At 40.1% G+C, this 25,217-nt stretch overlaps 1 protein-coding gene across 8 annotated transcripts in view; it reads right to left on the bottom strand.

The window, feature by feature from the left end:
* LOC119890616 (A-kinase anchor protein 13) overlaps window positions 1-25,217 on the bottom strand; it is a 102,040-nt gene that overhangs the window by 17,587 nt on the left and 59,236 nt on the right. For 5 of the 8 annotated variants that reach the window (XM_038701960.1, XM_038701962.1, XM_038701956.1 and 2 more), the window contains exons 11-26: window positions 22,866-23,011; window positions 18,869-19,230; window positions 17,599-17,646; window positions 15,105-15,282; window positions 14,641-14,743; window positions 11,574-11,616; window positions 11,239-11,350; window positions 8,558-8,717; window positions 6,598-6,665; window positions 6,427-6,481; window positions 5,247-5,397; window positions 4,910-5,022; window positions 4,234-4,380; window positions 3,344-3,600; window positions 2,510-2,635; window positions 1,879-1,996 (exon numbers count right to left, since the gene is read on the bottom strand). In XM_038701960.1, the coding sequence (XP_038557888.1) occupies window positions 1,879-1,996; window positions 2,510-2,635; window positions 3,344-3,600; window positions 4,234-4,380; window positions 4,910-5,022; window positions 5,247-5,397; window positions 6,427-6,481; window positions 6,598-6,665; window positions 8,558-8,717; window positions 11,239-11,350; window positions 11,574-11,616; window positions 14,641-14,743; window positions 15,105-15,282; window positions 17,599-17,646; window positions 18,869-19,230; window positions 22,866-23,011 (2,187 nt within the window). The remainder of the gene's footprint in view (window positions 1-1,878; window positions 1,997-2,509; window positions 2,636-3,343; window positions 3,601-4,233; window positions 4,381-4,909; window positions 5,023-5,246; window positions 5,398-6,426; window positions 6,482-6,597; window positions 6,666-8,557; window positions 8,718-11,238; window positions 11,351-11,573; window positions 11,617-14,640; window positions 14,744-15,104; window positions 15,283-17,598; window positions 17,647-18,868; window positions 19,231-22,865; window positions 23,012-25,217) is intronic. The other 3 variants (XM_038701963.1, XM_038701964.1, XM_038701959.1) reach the window with 2 other exon arrangements.

Here is a 25,217-nt window from a genome sequence, read left to right as displayed (position 1 = left end):
AGTATATATCAGAGTTGGCAGGAGATAGTCTTCTTAAAGCACCTTGGGGATTAAGTCAGAGCTCCCCCATCCCACATAGAACTATAAACAGGCTTTGGGGAAGGATTAGAGAGAATGTACACAGTGGGAGGCCAGCTGACGAGAGCTGCTTTAAATCAGATATAAATATGGTGTGAAATATTTCAGCTCCGTAAAGTATGCTTGATCTATTATCCTTAAAACACCCATTCAACACATCTAATTTAAAAAAATGAAACCATGTGTGAGAAATCCAACTTTTCTAAAACAAGTGACACTTTGGTGTGCAATACTTTGGAGCATTGTGAGTGAGGTAGGCTGAAATGTATAGAGAGAAGTTAAATTGAAATCATACTGATGAGCTATTATATGAGCTACTATATTTTAGCACAGATAAATGTGTCTATTCTCAGGATCAAAAAGGTCAGGAATATATGTTGTCATACTGAAAAACTGACTTGCTTGAATGTGGAAACTGCACTTGATTTTGATTTAGAATTTTTTGAATTTCTTTTTTAAAACACTGTAGATAAACACTACACTTTTAGTGGATTTAACAAACACACATCAGTGCAGTGCAAAAATATGCATCTTAACAGGTCTTAAAACTTTACTTTCTTAAAAGAGAAAGCTAAAATGTTTAGATGTGGTTTGAACTGCAAATCAACTAGATTCTCTAACATTTTCTTCACACTAATGCAACTCTCGTCCTTATTCTATTTTCTGCCACTTCCTGCCAAATCCTTTAGATACATTTATAATTAGCGCACAATCTATATTTCAGGTGGTGTGATTACAGTGTGAAAGGCTCAGATAGAGATTAACGACTTAATGTCACCAGTAGAAACAGTAAAAACAACAACAACAGAATCAAAGAAACAATGAGGAATGACAAGTAATCTCCCTACATATGCCTTAAATAATGCATCCAAATATGTTGCAAATATGTGAATCATGACTGTATTACAGTATATTTTACTCCTCTACATACTTTAATATTTGCTGCTTTGTTAGACTGGTATACTAGTCCGTAGACGATTGTCCCAATTAAAAACAAACTTCCTCCTCCCTAGCAATGCACCGAATGCTCAAACACCGAAATTATCGCCTGAAAATAGCAAAAAAGGCACTTTTGGTGTTCGGCCTAATACGTCAAAAGACCGAATAAATTTTACCGAACAATTAGGCTGACATGTCGGCAGTGTGGACGCATTTTAAAGTGTCCAAGAAACATGCAAAAATGGCCATATGCAGACATTGTTCTGCTGAACTGTCTCCTAGCACATCCACTCCATCTGTGGCTGACTTCTAAGAAAAGGCAACAAACGGTCTGACCTGCTTTGAGTGTTTCTGTCACTCGTTTCTGAGAAGGTGATTAAGTTAGCCTGAAGTCTTCATGTTACGCGATACGAGAACCACATACAACATTATTTATCAAAATGGGTCGGACTTGAAGAATTTAGTGCGAGGATACACATGTCCGGTTTTCAAAATAAGGTATCTATACAGTATGGAAGTGAGATTAATTGGATTATTTTCACAGAAAGTATAAAAAATATTACATGTGTCCATTAAAAGTAAATGGACACATGTAATTTACTTTACCGGACCCTCTCGGGCCTCGGACCCACCCACCATAGTCTCTCCAAATCCTGTGGGAAACACTGAGTAAAAAGCTGATTTTGACTATTTCATTTATGCAATAGTAAAATAAAATGGGGAAAATGTGAATGTACTTGTTCGGTATTCTGCAAATTGATTCATTATATTCAGTTTCGGCCTTGGCCAAGAATTTTCATTTCGGTGCATCCCTACTCCACCCACTTCCCACTATTCAGAAGAGCTTGACATGAAGCTGACCTTTAGTGTGTTGCAGCATTCTCTGAATCAGCACCGGGTACTTTGTTATCCTCTGGGTCACCAGCAAGATGCATTCTGGGATACCAAGCCTCCGCACAATGCTGCTACTCATCTTTTTCTGGAAGAACAAACAACAAGTGCTTCAGTAAGACGTGCCCACACAACAGGTGGCTCAAAACAACACAAGGTTTCAAATAACCAAAAGGAAAACTTAAAACTCATTTGCCGTAGAACAATACAGTAATAAGATGTGAGAAGGTGTTTACTGTTATTATGACAGTTACACCTACAATAAAAGCACTGACTGCTAAATAAATGTGTTTTATACAAATGTTTTCAATACATCCACAGTGAAATGAAGTGGGGATGCAAGAGACAGAACAAGAACAAGCTTCCCAGTTAACACAATAAGTAGCACTCTATACAACAGAACAGACTGTCTGTTAATCATCTATTCTACAAAAAACAATTGTGTCTGAAAAACCAGACATCTGTAAGTGCAATGTATTTTCAGCACAAAAGCACTAAATAGTCGGGAAAATACAAAAGTATGAAAAGCAACTCAGTAAAGTAAGACTATTGTAGGACATAAATACGTGATAAACATATGAGGGGCTGAAAAGTAAGTTACTTTCATAAAGGCCTTAAAGCGTTTGTCTCTGGTCAGGAGGTCCTTGTAGAAATTTACGGCTTCATTGTGGCGGCTGCAGAATTTTCCGTATATCCTCTTCATACTTTCACCGTTGTATCCTGAGAACTAGAGGAGAATTTAGCAGGCATGAATACACAAAACAAACACTGGTAATAAGCTAAGCTAGGAAGCTAACACTGTACGTGCTGTAGTAGCACTAATCACTAATTTGAATAGTGATCTGAGAGAAATTTGTGGGTAGTATTGAGCGCTATAACAATAATTTAACAGGTAACTACACATTAGAACTGTTTTGATGCAGCACACTAACACATTGGCTTTAGCCATGGATTCAAACAGTTTTTCCCAGAGCTAAGGACCGTTACCTGTTACAGCAGTCCTGAAACTTGGAAATATGAGTCTACCGCCATGCTATCAGCTCTGAGACTGTACACAGACACACAGCAGTGCTTAGAGCTAGATGATCAAAATGACAATGATAACATGCGGATGCTAAGCAGCTGTAATGTTTACCATATTGACCATATTTGTTTAGCATGTTAGCATACAACATTTCCTAATTGGAACAAAACACAAAGCACAGCTGAGGCTAATCGGAATGGTATTAGTTTTATAGTTCATAAACCAAAGTACTGGCCAAACTGAAATGCTGACCGGAGAAAAAGTCAGGGGACTAGTTCACGAAATGTGTTTCTAATGCACACATTTTGTTTTTAATGCTTTTGCATATAAAATAGTGAATAGCTTTAGCCTCCAGGCTTCCTACACAGGCTGAATTGCCTCCAGAAAAAAACAGCCCCTCCCTCCTCTAACCTGGCTGACCAGGATGTCTCCTATCCTGTTGATGATAAAGCCTCCCTCAAAGCTCCCCCCTTCCAACTGGCTCTCCCTCTTCCTCTCCAGGAGGCGGAGGATGTGCTGCGTGTGGAGCTCCAAGAGGTCATCTAGAACGGGAAACAGTTTCTCCACCGTCTGTAGCTCCAGCTGCACCTCCTTCTGCAGGCCCTTGCTGTAGACTTCTGACATGATGCGCAACGTCCGGATGTGATGCATCTCTGTCTGCATCAACTCTGAAGGACATACAAAGAATGACATGAGCGGCACTTCATACACCCACAGATCTATGGATCTACATATTTCTACCTTAGTGGTCTACAAAGAGTTTCATAGAATTCGTGACTTGAATCTGTACTGCACTGTCACTGCAAACCTTCACATGCAAGCAAAAAAATAGCTTTGTAGAATAATTTCAATAAAATGTATTTGCCACAAGTGGATTCTAATCAAAAGCGTGAAAAGAGTGACAAGGACTTTCAAAACAAACATACTTTTTCTCAATGTTAATTTAAATTAAGTAAATATGTAGCCTCAATAGACCATTGAGACTTGTAGATGTAACTGAAACAAACTGAAGTGAAAGTCATCAAGGCACACTGAGGGAAAAGTTGGTCTACCATGACACCGAACTACAACACACGGAATCCCAATTATTATTTTATACTGTAGGACTAAAAGGCATTGACCCTGTTTTCTCTTTTCCTTACCTACAACCATTTATAGTCTACTCTACTACAAATGTTTTTTTAAACTATACTGGTTAAACACTGAGCAACTGCACTTTTTTAAAGTTCCTAAATATTTTCCTTAATTTCCTATTAACATAACATTCACTTTCTAAGCATATTTCGGTTAATTAAATGTACCATAAATGACGTCCTGCCTCTTCACCAGCTCTTTGTCCAGCTGCTGCAGGTACTGCTGCTCCACACCTAAGCTCCACGAGTCAGCTTCCAGCTCCTTGGACTCTGCCTCAAACTCCCCCATCAGCTGCCCGTCCATCATCTCTGTCCCTGCACCAACAACACAGCTTGTACTTACATTTTGGAGATCATGTTATATTTTCTACAACATTTTAAGTGTAATACAAAGTTGAGAATTATTTTTTAAACATTACCTTTCATTTTTACTGAGAAATTGTAACCATCGGGAAAGAGACTCAATTGTATTTTACACTATTTATACAGAAGCTTGTTAGTAAAGTTACTTCATAAAACAAGTAATTTATATCAAGATCTGTGAAAATTTGTTTTTTATTATTTATAATTATTTTCCTGATTTATTAAATATTGAAAATGCAATTTTATGTTCTGATAATTTCATTCATTCAGATGTGAATGAATAAATACATTTTAAATCAGTATAATATTACTGTAATAAGAATGTAAAACTAAAATTCATTACTATCCATATCAGATTTTGTTACAACTTAGATAAATATTCACTCGGTTTTTCAACCAGCGGCTCAGAGTCTTAGATCCCTGCCGACAGGCTGCTGTCTTGGATAGTCAGATCACTGTGTGTGTGCTTGTGTGTACTGACCTTCATCAGTAAGTGATTCCATGGACTCTGTGACCTGGTTGGTTCTGTTGAGGGAGTCAGTAGACTGGGAGAGATACCGCAGGCCTTTAATGGGTATCTCGTCAAACACCGGACTGAATGGAGTGATAATAATAAGAAAAACATATATTAATTGTTTTCTACAAACACCCATTAAACACACATGGTGAACTGCAGATACAGTGTTTAAATACAATGAAAACGAAAAAAAAAAAAAAGGGAAAACAGAAACATTACACTGAATGAAATGTAATGTTGTGTCCTCACATCATTGCATACACATACACGAACGAACAAACAGACACACACGGCAGCTCACCCAGCGATGTTGCTGATGGAGAGACTCTTCGAGAGATTGTTGCCATGGAAAGGCATGATGCTGGTGTGTCTCCGTGATGATGGGATCATCAGGGAAGAATGGTCTTCAGGGGACAAGATGGCTGACCAGGGGCGCTCCCTTGTCCCACCAGCTGGACCGGAAGACAGATATTTTACAGGAGATAAATATGATACTCATCACTGTGTACTATATAAAAAAGCCTTATTAACCTTCGGGTAAATACTGAACCTCGGAAGACTGCCTTCCACTACACTGCACCTTTGGAACTGAATGAAATACAGACAAAAGCCGATTTAAACTTTTAACTTCAAATCTAGATAGTGATGTCTGTCATTGTCTCTGATGTTGTATGTGCTGTTTTGTATTGTTTTTTTTGTACGTTATGCACTTTTGTTTGTCTGGTTATGTTTGTTGTTGTTTAATTTAAAGTCCTTTCATTTAAAAATAAGTACATTTTAATTGTTTTTATTTTCAATTATTAATAATAGCTTCATGGTAAAATAAAGTTTTATCCAATAGGTTTTCAAAAGTTTGACAGGTCTGAGGGACTAGAGAATTTGTTTAGTCTAAACAACTGATCTAAAAACATATATATATAGAGTTCATGGTGTTCTTCCCCAGTAGAGGCAATGTTTCCTGATGGCTTCTGCATAGAATCATAGCACAGAAACTGAGCACTCCCTAATTTGAAACCCTCAAATGTAAATACTCTGTATTTTTATATTTATATAGCGCCTTTCTAGTCTTTTCAACCTCTCAAAGCTTTTTACTACTCTGCATTCACCATTCACACACATTCATACACTGGCGGAACAGCCACCAGGGGTAATTCGGGGTTCAGCATCTCGCCCATGGACACTTCGACATGCAGCCTGGGGGAGCCGGGGATTGAACCGCCGACCTTCCAATACGGGGAACCCCCTCTATCTACTGAGTCACAGCTGCACTAAAAAAAACCTAAAACTTGTTGTGAGTGTAAAAGAAGTAGAAATTAAGTATATATACTAAGTTTAGTTACCTTTGGTTCAAATAATTTCTAAAACAAGAAAACTCTAACAGTTAAGTGTTAAAATAGCTTCAGTGTGCTTTGGCATCCAGTCTGCAGATGAAAACTGGTAATGAAGATTTGTACAAAATCCAGGTTTGGCTTGACACTCACATTTGTTCCTCATCGTGACTGTAGGAATGGAGCTTGCATCTGGTACTGCAAGCTGCTGTTTAGCCAGAGAAGAAGAGAATAAAAGTGAATGTGGAGTTCAAATCAATACTGACTGGAGGACAACACAATACTACAGAATCAGTGATGGAGTTACTCTGAGAGAACTTTTACCTTTATGTTCACCTTAGCACAAAGAGGCAGGCTGTCCCTGCAGCCCTTGTGGACGGAAGCATTACAGTCTGGAAAGAAAAGCAACAGAATGCTCAGTGAATACTATGAACATCATGGTGGAGGGGGTGTGGGTGTTGAGGGTGAGTGGAAAGGTAGAGGCTAGAAATTCTGACTGGTTTTCCTAGCCGGCCAGGAAACTCCACCAGCCCACTAATGAAAGCCAGACTGGAGCAGAGCATGTGATGCAATCGAGGGGTAACACAGCTCGTGGACGAAGGAGAAAAAAAAAGAAGGGAGACAGGCCGAGAAATGACACATGCAAATAAACACTGAATTGCATGGGAAAATTTCAATTATGTAAACATTCCCGAATCACCATTTTGGAAGGTTCATTATTCGAGATTGCTAAAATAAGATCTGCTCTGTAATCTGATCATGTTGAGTTAATGAAAGACTTTGACCATACTTTAAATTTCATACTGTCAAATCATTTCGTAAGAAATTACTTTGAAGCAGAAACCTTTCATGCTTATCGTACATACACACACGTGAAAAAACAAAAATACTATTGAAGTGGTCTATCAAGAAATGCCAGCCAGAGGAACAACAATCTCTGGTCGTGTCAATCTCAAGCTTCACAACAAGGCTCCACCAACTTTCCACCAACTTTCATAGAGGCATGTTTCCAGTAGACAGAAGTGTTTTAAACAGACAGGTTGCACAAGTAAAACCCACATCTAACCTTGTAACGCATGCTCACATGCATGCAACATTTCCGCTCTAAGGATTACATCAACACACTGACGCTCTCAGTTAGTGTGATATACTTTCTATACTCAAGTATAAAAAGGCAGAAACATTTACAGGGTTATGGGTTTCATTTTCACTTACACTACATTATCACCTCAGAAAAAGTGTATACACTCATGCTCCTGTCAAAAAGATTTGGATAAAAGTATCTAACTAATTATGACCCGCATAATAAAACAAGCTTAAAGTTTTCTCTTCTTAAATGGTTTTATAGGGCATTTTACCACTTTTTGTGGACATCCAACTAATTCCAGCTGATCTCAGACAAAGGATCACTGTATTTGTCTGCTGAGTTGACACCAGCCAGACATCTGCGAAGTACAAACATCCCCAAAACACCCCCAGAGAACCATCTGTGGCTCCAACAACCCAAACGAGACCAACTGAACATAACAAGAGCTGGTTCTGCCAGTCTGAAGTATTTGAGGAAGACTGTGACCATTCAGGGGATCACTGTGATCCATCGCAGAGCTGGTTTCTCCTTTTTGGGCCTTTTTTGGAGTTGCGCCAAAGGCTTGTGCAATAAACTACATCCTCTTTAGGGCTGCTGCCGCTTCAGTGGAAAACAATGCAAAAACTGTTTAGTTGTGGGTACTGAAAGTCTGATGGCGTTACATTAGAAGAAGCCCTTTAGAAAGTTTCACTACTTCAAACTAATCATGAAGCTGGTTCAGCCAAGTATGGGCGATTCTGCATGGCCGAAGCTCTTTTTTGACATTACAGCACACATTTATTTAAATGATTGTTTTCTGATGCTTGATTGTTCTCATCAGCAAAACCAAAAGCAAGCCTAGATATTCTATTATGATCAGTGGACAGGCAAAATAAATGTTTTTTGTCCATAAATCAAACTTATATGGTCCAAAAGCACTGTCTGAGCCTTTATAATAAGTTGATATGACCAAATAGCATGTTCTTATTTCTCCTTACACTATATTCAATGTTGTTTTCCCAGCAGTGCAGAGCACTTAGCCTGCTTTCAAATTAGAAATGAACAATGTTAATAATAGATTACAACACTTTGAAAAAGGGCTTTAATTAGACTTGAAGCAACAGGAGTCCTGACTAGGGAGAAACAATGAAAGAAACAAAAACTGGAATGAAAGAACAATGAAAATAAGAAAAAGAAGTGAACAGACTAAGTACTTACGTGTGCAATGGAAAGCCTCCTTGTTGTTGAAAGTCTTATTGCACTGGGAGCACTGGGCTGCCTGGCCGAGGCTGACTGGTGTGAATACATGACTGTTAACCACCTTCTTGTCCTTCTCCTTGCCATCCTTCTCTTTATCCCTTTTCTCTCGTTCCTTTTCCTGCACAGATGGAATACTTCCATAGTTAAGAACACAAAACCAACCATGCCAGGAGAGGAAGGTAACTTTCAGTTCAATAATTACTTTCATACCAGCCAATTAGATGTTTAGAACTGTGCTTAGTGCCCTGTAGAGTAGACTAACATACCAGAAATTGACTAAATGTCTCAGCATTTGGCCAGTTGCTTATGTTGAATTCCAAACTGAATCCAGCAGAGCAACATTATTACTCAGCAGGAGCTTTGCATATTAAGTGATGCATTACTTATGCTGACAACAAATTGTCTCGTTAAGACACTATTGTAAATGTAGTGCATCTTTGTTTCAGGGAGTCAGACAAGACAATGGCATTTTCTTTATAAACTGATAATTCGGTATATTTTTATAGGATTACTGGTGGAGGTTTATATTGCTAGAGATGATGCTGAGCAGAACATACAAACTTTGACATTCGAGTTACCAATTATAGCGACCACTTCTACCAAAGGACAATACATTTTCATATTACATATTGTGTTTACTCAGCCACTGTAAAGCTTTTATTCAAACCATCTTATGATGAAAAAGCAGAGAAGACTTTAGAGCGATGAAACACACTTGATGAATGACTACTGGCGGAGACACACTGTCTGGGAATCAAATCTCTGACCTTTCCATAACAGGGTAGTCTTTCTGTTGCCTCTGCATTAATGGACGAGGTCATCCTCAGCTGTTGGTCATCTTGTACACTGAGCTGAATCACAATCCCATAAAGTAATGCAGAGAAGAACAGAACTCTTATTCTGTTGGATTTACATCATACATCACAGTGCCTCCACCCAAACCCAGAGGAAATGGGAAAATGGAGTTTCCAGCACATTTTAATGGCCGGCCCTGGGCTTCTTGGTTTGAGGGGACCACAAAGCTCTGACATACTAGAGCTCATTTTGTTTAGTAGCTTCAAGATACCATAAGGCTGACTGGACCACAGCAAGCCTGCATGTTTTATAGGCATTACAACACTTAGCAATCATTCTCATTTCCTGCAACAACTGTCTAACCAAAGCAGAAACACATGAACAAACTTCCATGAACTAGAGGCGTGATAAAGTCTTTGTCACCACAGTAAACTTTCTAAGAATCATTTTTAAAAACCATGCCTGTTAAAAGTACAACTTATTAGAACAATACAGGAAGCAAAGACGGCTGTCAGCACATTTATTTTGTCTACACGCACTTTCAACAGGAGATGTGATCACTTGTGACAACTAAACCAGAGCTTTAAACAAATAGACGATCTAGTCAGACATACTGTAACAGGCACTGACTTTACTGGAAAAAGACATGAGCCCAGACGGCAGCGCCGGTCACTTTTAACATGATACTTGTCTCTTTCACCACACGTTGACAGGGAAATCAGAGCACTGATAGCATACCTCTGGCCAACCTTTCCATTTCAATGAGAAGCCATGGCTCCCTTGGAATCTCCTGTATAGCATCCCTGGCTGTGGCTGAGCGTCTGAAGCTACAACCAGCACTGAGGCTCCATCAGGAAAGCTGCAATGAGGAAGTGACTAGCTTGCAACCGGAGGTACTATTACTGAAATGACTCTTCGCTCTGGTACAGACGCTGTCTGTCAGAACTGCACAAACTAGATCCAATTAGAAGTTTAATGTTGTCTGTGAGAGGTGGGGTCTGTGTGGTTGCTGAGGTGGCTATTTTGGTTGTCACTGAATATATAAATAGATTATGGATGCAATCAAACAAACATTTGCCAAAAAATTCAAGCTTTACTTATTGTCTTCAGTCTGACTGTGGTGAGCTTCTTCCGAATCCTGTCACTTTAAAAGCAAAGCGATGACTGAGGTTAGCAATGAGATTATAAAACCGCAGCCAACTCTGTCTTCCTGTTTTACTTCCTGTTCACCCCGAGTCTCTTTGCAAGGGCTGCCAAATTACAGACAGTAAACACAAGTTTAAGTTTTAAGCAACTATATATAGTCCCTTCCAAAACAGGACTATTTATCTGTGTCATTTTAAACTCTAAACAAAAATACTATGACTTCCAATCATAAGTGAGGTACACATGACAACTATTTTTCTTTCACTAAAATGATTTTACCTGATAGATAGAATAAGCATTGCCATCACTCACAATGTAATAAGAAATGACTACAATATTCTCAATGGATAAAATGACCTGACATGGCTTTGTGTAAGAAAACAGATGACTTTGACCACATCTTACACCGGAGATTTACATCTGTGCTTAAAACCAAACCTACTGGGAAAATCTTGTTACAAGATCCAGTGACTTGCCCTAAAGCAAGATACGTAACCCACAACTGTTCGACGGGAGCTATTCAGAGGCAGACAGAAGAACATACACTGGGCAGCCCCTGGTGTGACCGTAGAGCAGTGTGAGGCTGAAAAGCTGCCTGGTGTCAGTCATCCTTGCTTGAAGGAATAAAGTCTTGCCACAGTTTCATTAAGGACAATTCAACTTTACTAAGGATAATTAAAAACTCTATGTTCTCTCACCCTGGTCTTTTTGTACATCTTGTTCTTGAGGTAGCTGAAGGTCCGGCTGACTTTCGTCACGCTCTTTCCCTCAGTGTCGCTCCGCAGAGGGCCAGGCTCCTCCTCTGATATGCTGGTACACACACACATACACAAACATTTAATTTCATCCTCAAACAGACGCATCAGAAGACTTAACTGTTCACACATTCTGAAAATGGTCCTTTGCAGCACCACTATGGAGAACCATTTGACTGCTATCAAGAACCTCTCCACACGGTTTCTTTATAGGACTATACAGGTCCCAGCTGCAGTAAAAATTTTCTGATAATGTGTATGTGCAGAGTTGGACTGACCTGTATGCTAGTGATCCAGAGGCGCTGGAAAACGACCTCATACCTGGAAATAAATGAGAGGAGAGTCTTTTTTATTCACTGTATTTGCTGTGGTGGAAAATCTCCTACCTATTTAAGGCAGCAAAAATCTCTGTTTAGGAGTTAACACACTAACCACCAGGTCAACATGTTTTCCCTGAATATACAGCACGTGAATGACCTTACTGACCTCACAGCATGTCTACATCGGAGGCGTTTCAGTCATCTGTTTCACACGCATCTGACAGATATGCTTCTCTTTATTATCAATCCAGATGTCTACACAGATTGCGTAACAGCTTGCGTTTACTCGCACAACACGAGAGTAAACACAATCCGGAGCAAAATTTTGTGCTTCAAGTCTATTTTTTCCATTTTAAGCACCTAATTTTGTAATTAGGTATTTGAGTATCAGGCTCTGAGTCCTGCCAAAAGGCAGGTGACCTACACTCAATACACTGCCTGAACACATCCCATGTAGACACTCACGGAGCACTGAGGCTGCTTCTTTACTAACATGCAGCTGTATACACATAGTGAAGAGACTCATGCTTGTGAACAGAAGGTTGTCAGTTCCAGTCCTGGCTACAAGAACAATTAAAATATTTGATGTCCCCCTGTCCTTCACCAGCTACCTTAATGTCCTTGAGTAAGGTATTTAACATTTAGGTACTCTGTGTAGAAGCACAAAACAAAATGACACTGATGCCAGAAGTTGAAGCAGAAGTACTGCATTTACAAGCAGTTAATGGCTGTGAGATGCTGGCTCTGACTGCATAGATATTCAACCTCCAAATACAAGGTAAAATTTTCCCCACAAGATATTATTGTCTCAATACCTAATCACATTTAATTTATTCTGTGTCTTGGCTATCTACCCAAGCCCCACCCAGGTTCCAGGAACTACCAAAATGTTAGTATTTTTCAATTAATCTTTCACCTAGTTGTATTTTAATCAGATTGCAAGTAATATAAATCAAAGCATACACTGCAGTCTTATAAATAATCCCCACAGAGTCTTTTCTTATTTGGTATCAGTGAAATGTAGGTATGCATCTTGTATAGGGAACAATTCTGTGTCCTTCTAAACAATCAGTTCTACCCAATAGTCTGATGTACATGCAAATATGAAAAGCACTGCTTGCCTGCTCTGCATCAGGAAGTCAAACCCACAACAGGATAATGAAGGCAACGTCTTGGCCTAACTGTTGCTAGCCACACAGTCGAGGAGACATAGGACACTAATGCAAATATCTCACAGATAAGAAAAAGGAAGGCTCAGTGTCTTTAACTAAAAGGTGACAGGCTCACATTTATCTGGAGAGAAGAAAGGGCTTCCATAGTTCACCTGCATTTTTATTTTTTCCCCTCTTTCTCGGTTTCATTTTTGCAAAGAGACAAAACTGGGACTGATCTAAGTAAAGGTCAGCTAAATACTGGGCTGGTTAAGGGACAGGAGAAGCCAAGGTCTTATTTAGTTGATGATTTAATGTCCTCAACAGGAATTAACACAAAGCCTGGGTGAAAGGTGGTTTTCTACACAAATAATTTCACTACAAACTCATTCTAATTGCACATTTTTTACTGCAAGCAGCTTAATATCAGCAGTAATTAGTGGTTTTCCTATGACAAGTTTGTTGCAGCTGAACTTTTGGGCGTCATTGCCCTTCAGCATCTAGTTGTGTTCAGGCTTAAATGCACATCTTGTGCAAAACTGTTAAAACTAAAAGGTCACACTTAACTTAAGGCCGCATGTGTACGCTTAATTTAGTAGGATATTCAATACAATCCATTATGTGCATTTTGTGATGGAATATCATAATTCTGTTTTTCAGCATAACCAGTTTCCCCTTCAGCCGACCTTGTCTTCATCTATGTAGAGTCTGGGTGATTTCAAAAAGATTTGTTGGAGATAGGATAGGAGGGAGATCTTACTGTACTTTGGGTTACAGGTGGACACATGGATACAAAAACTCTGGGTTCCTTGATCAAAACACAACTTTTGTTTGGCTGCACTGCTTACCACCATTTGAACTGGACCCTTTTCTGCAAGATGAGCCATCATTGCTTTCTTATTTACATAATGAGTAGTACTGGCACCTTTGTTGCAGCTCTTTAAGGAGGGGATCCAGGACTCTTAACAGAAAGTGCTTCTGTTCTGATTCTGACAACACAGCTATTTTCTACTGCAGCTATTTTTACAGTACATTACTTACTCATGTTATCCTCATCATCGCTAGATGAAGAGCCCCCATAAATGAACTGAGACTTTGATTTGGTGAGCATGGGGGAAAGGTTGAAAGAGAAGGAAATCCGTCTCTTACGTCTCAGGCATCCCACCGCTGGGAGGGGGGAATGAAGGAAAGAACCACAGCAGGAACTGATCACTTATTAAAATTAAGTAATTTTATAATAACAGTGAGGATAGGGGATAGGAGGTAGAAATGTCACAATAAAGAGAAACTTTACTACCTGACCAATTAAGTGGTGATGACATCAAGAAATCATTTAAAGGCCCTGCACACTCGCACAGGTGTTTTTACTTATTCTGACTAACCAGAGCGTTGCTCAGGTTTGGACTTACATGACATCTCAGAACTTAATGAACCAATAAGCATGATAAAGGCATAAACCTTAATCAGAGGGTCAGACAGATGTCAATCAAACACATAAAGTGTGTACTTACACAGAGGTCTAATCAAGCAAATAGGTGAAAACACCTGTGTAAGTGGGACCGGTACATGTGTATGTGTGTATGGCCTACACAATAATTGAGAAAATGGATCCCTCTGTATTTAATTACAATGTTACTGATCTAACACACACTTCAACTTCCTCCCCTCACATACCTAGATAATCATGTATCGAGTGACACTTCTCATTATACCCGTAACTGTGCTCCTTTTGCACACTGGGACTTCTGATCTTAATAAATAGAAGCATGTGAAGGACATTTATTGATAAAGAGGCCAGAGAGGCTTGATGTTATGTAACTGTAATAGATCACTGAAGGTACAACAGAAAAGCAGCCTCACAACTTGTCACTCACCATCAATGTCTCTCTGGCTGATGGCGAGCATGGATACAGACTTGGTGAGGGGCAGTGTCATGGGAGGACAGCTGTTTCGCAGAGGCCTATACCGCCTTGATTTCTGGAGCAAGAGACACAAAACTGCGTCAAACACAGTGGATTACAATGTAAAGAAGGACACATTACCAGGCAGAGATAACGTGGAACAAAACATTACCAGCAACTAAAATGGAAACAGGAACGGTAAACTAAAAAGGGAAACTACACAAATGATTTGACATGTTGTGTTCACTATTTGTTTTAATATCAGAGCAGGGGAGAAGCCGCCTGAGGAAAGTTATGTTCATTAATTCTTACTAATCCCCAAACTGACAAGTCTCAAAGTTCTCCTGACTGTTTATAAGTCTGTTTGTAAGTCTTGTTTATGTATAAGCACATCCAGGTTTCCTCTCCTCTCCTGATGTGTGTGTGTGTTAGCTGACCAGGTCATGTAGTCTCCCATGCTCCCCAAGCTCCTCCTGCTCCTCTGTCAGAGAAACCAGAGAGCCCCTGTCATCGCTGTCATGTCGGGGCATCCTTGAAGGCTCCAGGATTTGGGGCCCCTGGGCGGTGGGGCCCCTCAGCTCTTCCTGGCCCCCACTGAGCCCCTCTAGGCTGTAGCTGTATGGACAAGCAGAAGGCAGAGATGACCTTAAAGAAGTAATGACTGTACTGTACACATAACAGCACACTCCACTAGTTTCTCTGAACTATTCGTCACAGCTTTCAGGTTACACACACAGCTACAACAAACACAAACACACACACACAGACATGCACTCAAGCACCTGTTGACAGAGACACACACAGCTGGTCCTGCACAGTGTTTAGCCAGCTGAGTTATAACTGGGCTCTGGAGCAGATTTACGACTGGAGCAGCGGTAAATGACTTCCAACATCAGCATCAGCATAGAGAGCTCTGCAGTTGTGATTTACAAACCCAATTACATCGATCTATGACTGGAAATAAGAGGCCTTGAAAAATCCAATACAATGATTATGGCGAGGAAAACTACAGCTACATTTCAGGATGAGCTATGCTACACGGATGCAGCTCTATTTGCTTCAGAACGGACTCTGTGATAGTTAAAGCTCCAGCAGTAAATCTCTGTTATCTCCAGCTCTTGGGTTTGTATGGCAGTCCATTATCCATCAGTCCAACACATTCAAACATACACACTAACCTAAACTGGACCAAAAGAAAAATGACTTGGTGATTATCAGTTATCAGCGTCGAAGAGCACTCACCTATCCTCAGGGCTGTGAATGTAGATGACTATATCTGTCATATTGTATGCCTGCTTCTTGCCAGTATTATTTCCTACTATCCTGCAGAGCCACAAGGTCCTCTGTACTAAAACATGAACACCACCAGCAGCTCTCTGCTGTAGGAAGCTACTGACTGACTGGTCACTCACCAAAACACATGCACACACGCCCACAAAAACGGCAAATGCAAATTCAAGTAGCATGTAAATACAACCTATTCAAACTAGGTCATGTGCTCTTAGCGAGAAAAAACACACACAAACACACTGTACCTGAGGGAACTAACTACTTCCACATCGTGGCTGAGGGGAACAACAGGAGGGGACCAGCTGACAGCAGAGTGTGAAGTGGAAGGGTTAGTCAGGGGAAGAACGGAGATAAAGAGGAGTGATGGGAAGTATGGCAGAGTGTGAAGCAGGTAGAGGAGGACATGAAAAGGACGGAGTTAAAGGGATGTCTAAAGACAGAGACAGTATCCTGGCACAATGCTACTGTTCCAAGTATGTACAGTAGATCATTTCCCATTATCAACTTAACATATTTATAGTTTTTATATTTGACGAGTTAAGTTAACTTCTTGTTGCAGTGTTGTGGCAATATTAAAAGCAGACAGGAAATACCAGAAATGCAATAATGTCAGAATAACCAAGGTACAATGAACAACTAACTGAAATCACTGCTGTGGTAGGCGCTGCTTCTTGAACGTGAAAGATGTGGCCCAATGGTTAGAGGTGCTGACCATAAGAGAGAGAGATATAGAGGAGCGCTGATACGTATCAGCATATCAAATCAAAATAACTAATAACTAATAATTTCTCCAATACAAACTTCATTTGTGTAAAAACATCAATGCTCAGACGACAAAGAGTAGACAACATTTAAGAGCACCTTAAAACAGTGAAAGATGTCCACCAGTGGGGTTTACCATAAATAAATAATAATCCTAATCACAATATTTATATATGTGTCCTGATATGATATGTCACCTGATATGTGACAAGAAATTGCAGCACAGAAATGTTAAAGAAAGAATGTTTTATGTCAACAATTTGTACTCCAGAGAGCACTGACAACCTTACTTTTCAACTATAAAAAAATCCTGCGGAGAATATATCTGGTTCTAAATTATTTAACCAGATTTAAGTGATCATTATTAAACATAAGAGTATACTAAAAAGCAATTGAATAAAAATTCTGCATCACACATGCACAACTTCCATGCTGTTTTTACTGCTGTGGCACAGTGTCTTCTCCAGGACTAAATTCAAAACTCCTCAGATGCCTTCACCGTCTTGAAAAATTCCCTCCAGGAACTTAAAAAAATTCCTCTCACTCTCTTGCCAGTACAGTCCTCTGAGCCTCCAGAGCTAAACTCCCTTCTTTCCGTGTGGCTGATTGTTATTACCACTGCAATACAAAACACCAGTGTGTCTCAGCCATCTTTTTGCCACAATATCCCTTGCACATTCCAACAGGGTGAAAGAGAGCAACATTTTTCAGTGCAGTTGCCTACAGGGATGGAGCTCAATGCAGCAGTAGTTCAGCAAGAATACATAAAAAAGTGGGAGGACGACAAAGGCTACACCTACATGGATTTGCCATTGCACTTCACCTAGCAACAAGTCAATGATAACAATACGTGAACTGATGAATGTGATTCATAAGTACCTTCTCCTGTGAAAGGTCCGCTTCCCCTCACCAGGGCTACGGATGGAACTGGAGGTGATGGATGAGATAGAGACAGGAAGTGATGGATGATGGGTGAGATGAGTTGGGATGTGAGGGGATGGCAGGTCAATTAGAACATAATGAATGAATGAACGAACTAATAATATTTGCTGATGGGACCATAATCTTTTAGGGAGGTTGGATATTGTTTGTGTGTGTGTATAAAGCTCGCGCCACCAGGTTAGAGGAGTGATAACATGGCATTTGTTGAGAATAATGATCTTAAGGGAATCATTCAACATTTTGGAGCATGCACTCATTTGCTTTCAAGCTGAGAGAGTTAGATGAGAAGAATGATACCACTCTCATATCTGTCCATTAAATATGAAGCTGGGAGAAAGTTTTTGTAGCGATTTAACAAAAGACAAAATATGTTAATGAGTGAGCTTTAGAGGTGCTGGTAGGTGGATTTTGTTACCAGGCTAGCTGTTTCCACATCTTTCCAATCTTTAAATATTTTCAACTACTGAAAAACTTCAGAAAATTTTGTGGGGTCAACACGACCCCATTTGAAGGCACCAATAGTCAAAGAAATGTCAGGACAGTCCTTGTGCTTAACACAGCATGGAGCAACTTTTGTCTAAATGGTTTGTCTGAATTGCTTTGCATGCTTCACATGTGCTCCAGGTGTGTCACTTATCTACAAAGGGCACCTTCGGTCAAAAAATTATACTTCTTTTCTCATTAGTTACACTGTAAAGAAAGACTTCATATGAAAGCTGGTGGTAATTGGTGTTTCTGCTCAACCTGATTAGCATAAAAATAGCAGCTGATGAAAGTCTAAAGCAGTTGTCTTTCTGTTTTCACTCCAAACATCGTGGCACAGGCCTTTCATTGCCTGGCAACTACTCTACGGCAGTCTGCAACAGGCCGCTGTTATAGTACAGAAGACAAACTAGATGTCAAGGTCTTTTTTCTTAATGTGCTCTGCATTAGTGTTGCCAGTGTGTTGATGTAAGTGTGAAGTAGTATGTGTTAACTAATGACTACTGTACATGCACAGGAGGAGGAAACACTCAACATAGCACAGAGGGAGTGACATCAACAACTCTATAATACTGACATCTGCACACATCAGGTCTACTGACATCCACTGTCCAGGACAAAAGAGTAACATCCCTATGTCACAATCAATTCAACTCCATCCACAATGTAATACGAAGTTTTTTATGTTTAAGAACCTATCATCCAGTACCCTTCCCAGCCTCACCTCCTCTGGTTCATCTCTGCGTCACCCCCGTTGTTTTTTCCAGGACCCCAGCTGTGGCGGCGAAGAGGTGACAGGGAGCGGATGCTGTTCCGGAGGAGACAGGAGCGCCGCGGCACCTCTGTGACTCTGTCTTTAGCCTCTTCTTCAGCTTCTCCTGCGCATCCTCCTGCTCCACCACTTTCCAGTCCTACAGTGGCAGTAGTCCCGGTCTTGACGCCCTCCTCTGGGCTCCAGCTGCATTCCAGGCCCTGGCTGCCCTCGGGACTGGAGCTGGATGGACCGACACTGGCGGTGTCGTCTGTGGAGGAACAGGACACGGAAACCTCGCTTGCACTGTCTCCTCCCGTTACTGGTTCCTCATTCTGCAGACATCCAAGAAATATATATATGATTATCATTAAAAAGCCTCACTGCCCAGTATTATGCGCCTATAGGGATCTGTCACAGTAAAATAAACCATCACTTTTAGGTTGTGTGTATCATGAACCACAAGAATTGATTTATTCATAAATTTATAAAAAATTTGTGAACTCAATGTCAAACTCTAAAAATGGTGATTTATTATTTATTAATATTCACTTCCTTCCCACATTTATTCATCAAGCTACAGTGGAAAGTGAACTATAGTCCAGTGTTAATGCCTTGCTCACAGGGCCACACAGGAAGTGGAACCTTTAACCCTGAAACACAGGAAAATAACTTTTTGGTCATCCAGCGGTAGTAACAGGGGAATACTTCAAATCTATAGGCCAACTTCACTATTTTATTACCCACACAGATGAAGAATATAATGACATAAAATAGAGTAGAATAGAATACAATGAAACAGGAGAGAATAGATGTCCTTCAAATTATTGTAAATTACCTAGCCTATCACGCTGTATATCCATCAGCATTTCTTCACTGAAGCATGCAATGAATTAAGAGAGTGCTGGAGAGCGGTTTAACCCACAGGAATGGGATATAATGAGGACCAAATGGCAAAGCGTAGGAATAATGAGCCAGAGCCACTTTATAGCAACACTGACATTAAAACAAACACCAATAAATGATGGCAACCTTGTGGAAGCCTTTCCCAGGAAAATCTCTCTCTCTCTCTCTCTCATTGCCAAAGCATCATACATGCTACATAAGAACAATCAACCCCATACATTTTATTAAACAAGTAATTAAAGCGTAAAGTAATCTATGTGTGTTTATATAAATAAAAATATATTAAAAATAAAAAAAATAATTAATTGATTAAAAATAATAATAAATTTAAAAAAGATCAGTATCAAATGTAAAAAAAATTACTAAAATATCGAACGATCAAAATAATAATAATTTGAAAATCTGTACAATTATTTATCAGTCTGAGGTTCCACTGGTTGTCCTCACTTCATGGCATGAGGAGACATTTTGCAGCAATTATTTCACATTTGGGCATTTCTCCCAGTAAATAGGGGAGTTTCTGTGTGTCTGATATGAAATCGAATTCGGGGTATATTTGGGAAATGTTTGCAAAGTGTTTTTGTCTTAGTGTTTTATATTTGGGGCATGAGGTTAGAGAGTGCATCTCTGTCTCTACCTGTCCTGTGTCAGACTGGGAGCAGAGTCTCTCCTCTTGTGGTAGCCAGCTCTGTCTGTGGCAACCCTTTTCTATGGCCAGGTTGTGTTCACTCAGTCTGTTTGCTGTCAATATTTTTCTTAGTTTGGGACATTTTATTGTACTCAGGTAATTTGCCAGTGTGAATTCTCTTTTTAGGGTAAGGTAACACTGTAATTTATTTTTGTATTTTGGTCGTTTCTTTCCAGTATACAATATATTTTTCTTTGTGCTTGCTGATAATTTGGTTTGGTCTGCTTGAGTTGGTGTTGCTGTCCTGAGGCTGTTGGGGACTTGTTACTGCAGAGAGCCTCAGGACCAGCTGGCTGAGGGAACTCTTCTCTGGTTTCAGCTCCTGGTATGTTAGGGTTTCGTGATGATATGTCTGGGGGTTGATTTTAAGTGATTGTAAAATTTAAGTTATCTTTTCTGTATTTTTAGTAAGAGGGGGTATTACTCTGCTCTGCACAGGGTTTGTTTTTTTTTTGGTGTTTTTCTCTGCACCTTACAGAACTCAGTATGGAAATGATTGTTTTGTCCCATTTGTCAAATTCATTATTAAGTTTTGGCCCCCACATTTCGCTACGATATAGAATTATTGGTTTGAGTACAAATTGGAAAATTTCAAGTCAGATTTCAATTGGAATATATATATTTTAATGTTACTTTTTACTGCATAGAAAGCTCTCCTTGCTTTATCCCTCAGATCTTTCACAGCCATGTTGAAGTTCCCTGTGTATGTAATGTTGAGGCCAAGGTAAGTGTAGTTTTTTGTGTGTTGTAATTTAGTGGTGTCTAAATAGAAATTGTGTTCACCCTGATTTCTGTATTGTTCCTGAAAGATAATTATCTTAGTCTTTGCTTAGTCTCTCTCTCTCTCTCGCTCTATTAGAGAAACACACACACCTACATTTTCCTTGGACTCCTTTTATCTAACAACTCTCTAATATAATCAAAGAATAATGCCACTAAAACATAATTAATAGTATTGTGGGAAAGAACTCCTGCATGCACACACACAGGTATGGGATAGTCCATTTAGAGCTAATTTGTAGGTGTGAGCTTTAACTGGGCCTATTGTACTGCCAGCTGCAGTGTAAGAGCCGAGCATAGAGCTGCTTCTGTTGGAGAGCTGGGAATGAAAGATCTGCTTTATGATGCAGACAAGACTTCCTCTGGGAGTAGGAGAACACATGCATTTGTGTGTGTGTGTGTGGGTGTTTGTGTGCGTATGTATACATTTAGAGGAGAGAGTCTATGTGATTGCAGTGCATGTTTGTGAGTGACATGACTTTAGCTTTAGAGCTTGGCATAGGATTCAGCCGAATTTTAATCTTTATTTTATGTTTTAGGCATTTAGATGATGCCATATTCTTCCACACTGCAATAGGTCATCATTTAAAGTTAAAATGTCTTGGTCATGGACACATGGAGATGACACATTGACATGTTACTGGGATCCCTGCTATGGTCTATGGAGTTAAGAACCAGTTTTTCTACCCATTAATCTACAGAAAATGTACAGTATTGTATCTTGCAAAAGAAAGACAATTTCCCTTTAGAGAGCAGTGAAGAGATTAATCCACTCTTAATGAAGCTGAAGTTTGCTGCTGTGGTCTTTGTGTGGGATCAAAGCCTGTGAACGTCATGGCACATTTTGCCCATCCCGGTCTATCTACAGTGTCCTAATCCTCAGCCTCATACTGTATATTCCCAGGCAGCTGATATTATCTGCACTGAATTTTTCCATTGTTGTTTACAACAAAAAGTACATTTGGTTCACATTACCACGAGCATGTTTCAAGTGCTCAACACTGCAGAAACTGAGAGATACAAGTAATTCAACTTTAACCAAAGGAGCGGCTGACTTCAAATAGACTTTCAACATCAGCAGAGTGACAGCAGGGACCACAGCTTGCACTTCCCCAGCAGCAGTGTACAGCTGCCGGCTTAAAAAGATGCTTAGTAGATGTTTGGCATCTCAGCCTCGGGGTGCTGATAAATAAAAAGCCAAGCACAGACTGACAAAACAGCTACTTCATATATACTGTATAATCCCTGTAGGACTAGCTGCAGGGGCAAACAAAATATAGTCTTGCTGTTTCGCGTGAGTGAACTGGATGTTTGGACTATAGCCAGTAGAAGATTTGATGAAACGAACCCTGAATTCACTGCTAAATCAGACTTAATACAATGTCTATTCTTTTACATTTATTTATTGATCGTTTTGCAGTTTGGTTCTGTAATAACTGGTTATTACTCCTCAACATTGATTTTCAAAAAGTGAACCGAGTGATTTTTTCAGCTAATGCAACTTGCAAACTTCCAGTCACAAGCCCAGTTTGTCTGTCCTGGAGGCAAAACTATTCCACCGAACAACAGCTACAAGGAGACAGGAGTGAATCTGACCTTTCTGAAGACGTTGTCATATCCAGGCTCTGCGTTTAGGAAGCTTTCTATGTCGCTGCCAGAGTCTCTGTGAGCTGTGGAAGGATAGCTGTTGGCACTGCTGGTTCTACTGGGCAAACTGGGAGATGCTGGCGAGTGTGAGGATCCTGAAAGACATGAGAACAATGTTTTAATAAATATAAATAGAGCAATATTAAGTATTAATGTGTAACTTGAGCCATCAGAAATATGAAGGCACAAGGAGAAATCTTGACATTTTAATCAGGAAAACATTCTGGCACAATGTGATTAAAGTCAGATTCCATGTAACTTTTCTCAAAGAGAGGTCAGTTGTTAAACTGAAACACACCATGTTTCCCAAATAGTATGTTTTCATTCCCTTCTCTCAAACATAAGCAAGTCTGTTAGACATCAGTGAAAAGACTTCTGGGAATCTAAGAAGGTGTGAAAAGCCTGGTGGATCAATGGCAGACTGTCCTGACAAAAGCCGTCTGTGCCGAACAGCAAAGGCAAACAACTACTGTTTGTGTTTAAAAGGTCTGAGGGCAGAAGTGAAGTTTAAATCTCAGGGGGAAAAAAGACAACTGAAAATGTTATTAATGTTTTACAAACCACCCTTCACATATACTAATAGTTACCCTGGGGCCACTTGGACACTTACGTTTAGAGACTTTCTGCTGTATTTTGTATGAAATTTAAAGTTGGAAGCAATTTTCACTTGAGTTTACGGTTGTTGGATCAGCAGCAATTAGATACATCATGCAGACAGTTTCAAGCCCAGTGTCTGCAAACATCAGTCACACTGATGTGTACATGAGTAAGTCACCACTTCCCCACCCGAATCATAGCCAGTAATGAATCACATTAAATATCTTCAGGACTGAAAAACAAATTTAAACCATTGCTCTCACTGTAAACGCTTAGCATAAGATCCTAGTACTTCATCTTCAGTACTTCAAGTTCCAGTGCTCTTTAACCATAGCAGGTATTCAACAACAACCCACCGTGAGCCATTTGGGGGTTTAAACACATATATATTTCAGATGCCCCACCATTGAATAACAAGTAATCCACCCTAAAGTCTGCACACAGTACAAATTTCTTATGCAACACCACTGTGGCGCTGTAGTTTTTTGTACATGTAAGGGCATGTACAGATAATATCCCAGGCCAAACTAAAAGAGGAACAGTGTACCCAACTACAGATGTATAACAGCAGGCTTACTTTAGCCAGATGCCAAGAGCAACTGGATGAGATCATTCACTGAGTTTGTTATTTTGCATCATTTCTGATGTCTATTTTTGCCCTCAAAAAAGTGGAAGTCATTATTTATCCCTCAGGAACATTTTCCCTGTGCTCATGTGAGCAAAAGGAAGTTCCTTACTTGCATGCATGTGTGTGTGCGCAAGTGCTCATCCCTGAAGGTCAAGGATTCGGTGTGAAAATGTCTACAATTAACACCATTCATTAATAGAAAGAAGGTTTGCCCAAAATGCAATTCTGAGGGTGGACATTCAGCTGCAGTCAGCTGCTCAGAGAAAGGGGTCAACAGGGGGTCGGGAGATGGGACAAAGGGTTGCAGTTGGAGTGGTCAGTGACAGAGCCCATCGTTTTAGCAAGAATCTGTTACACAGCAATAACGCGTGAGCAAATGGGGGGCACAGTCACAGACTTCCTGCAACTGATTAACTGCTTACCACTGACCACTCACACACATGCATGCAATTGCGTGAAAACGTAGGTAGGTTGAAGGGGTGGTGCATCCAGCTGGGTCTTCCTCAGGCCGATCCACTTAGCCCTGACTGAAAGACTTCTAAGCCTAAAATGTCAAGAAGGACCAAGGTCTTCAGGATCACAATATGGACCAGTATAGTGGCACAGCACTCTCTCTCTCTCTCTCTCTCTCACACACACACACACACACACACACACATTACAGACAACTTTAAACACATGATAAGATCACCTAAATGAGGAGCTCTCAAGTATTTATCCAGATATTGATTTCACTAGCACATAATTAAACTGAGAAGATGATGACGGAAATGAAAACAGAGGGTGGACAAGATAACACTCCAAATGTGAGAACTACACTGACCTTTGACCCCCTGTGCTGCAGAAGAGTTTAAGCTCGACCAAGGGGGTTTTGGAAGTTGATGAAAAAACATTTTATCCTTTAGTCTTCATATGTCTAAGGTCACAAGCCCACCATGATTGGAGAAGCACAAAATGTGAATGTGAAATCTGGATGAGAATGTGTCTGTTTGTGTGTGGCAAGTGGTGGTGACAGAAGTGGATGCTGGGGGGTTTTCTCAGACTCCACCCCCTCACACCTGTCCACCACAACTAGC

This window comes from Micropterus salmoides, unplaced genomic scaffold (genome assembly GCF_014851395.1).
Source record: "Micropterus salmoides isolate LMB-PRFRI ecotype aquatic unplaced genomic scaffold, ASM1485139v1 Ms_hic_scaffold_6, whole genome shotgun sequence".
Taxonomy (NCBI): Eukaryota; Metazoa; Chordata; class Actinopteri; order Centrarchiformes; family Centrarchidae; genus Micropterus; species Micropterus salmoides.
The sequence above is the reverse complement of the archived record's forward strand: the minus strand, read 5'-3'. Positions and strand labels throughout refer to the sequence as shown.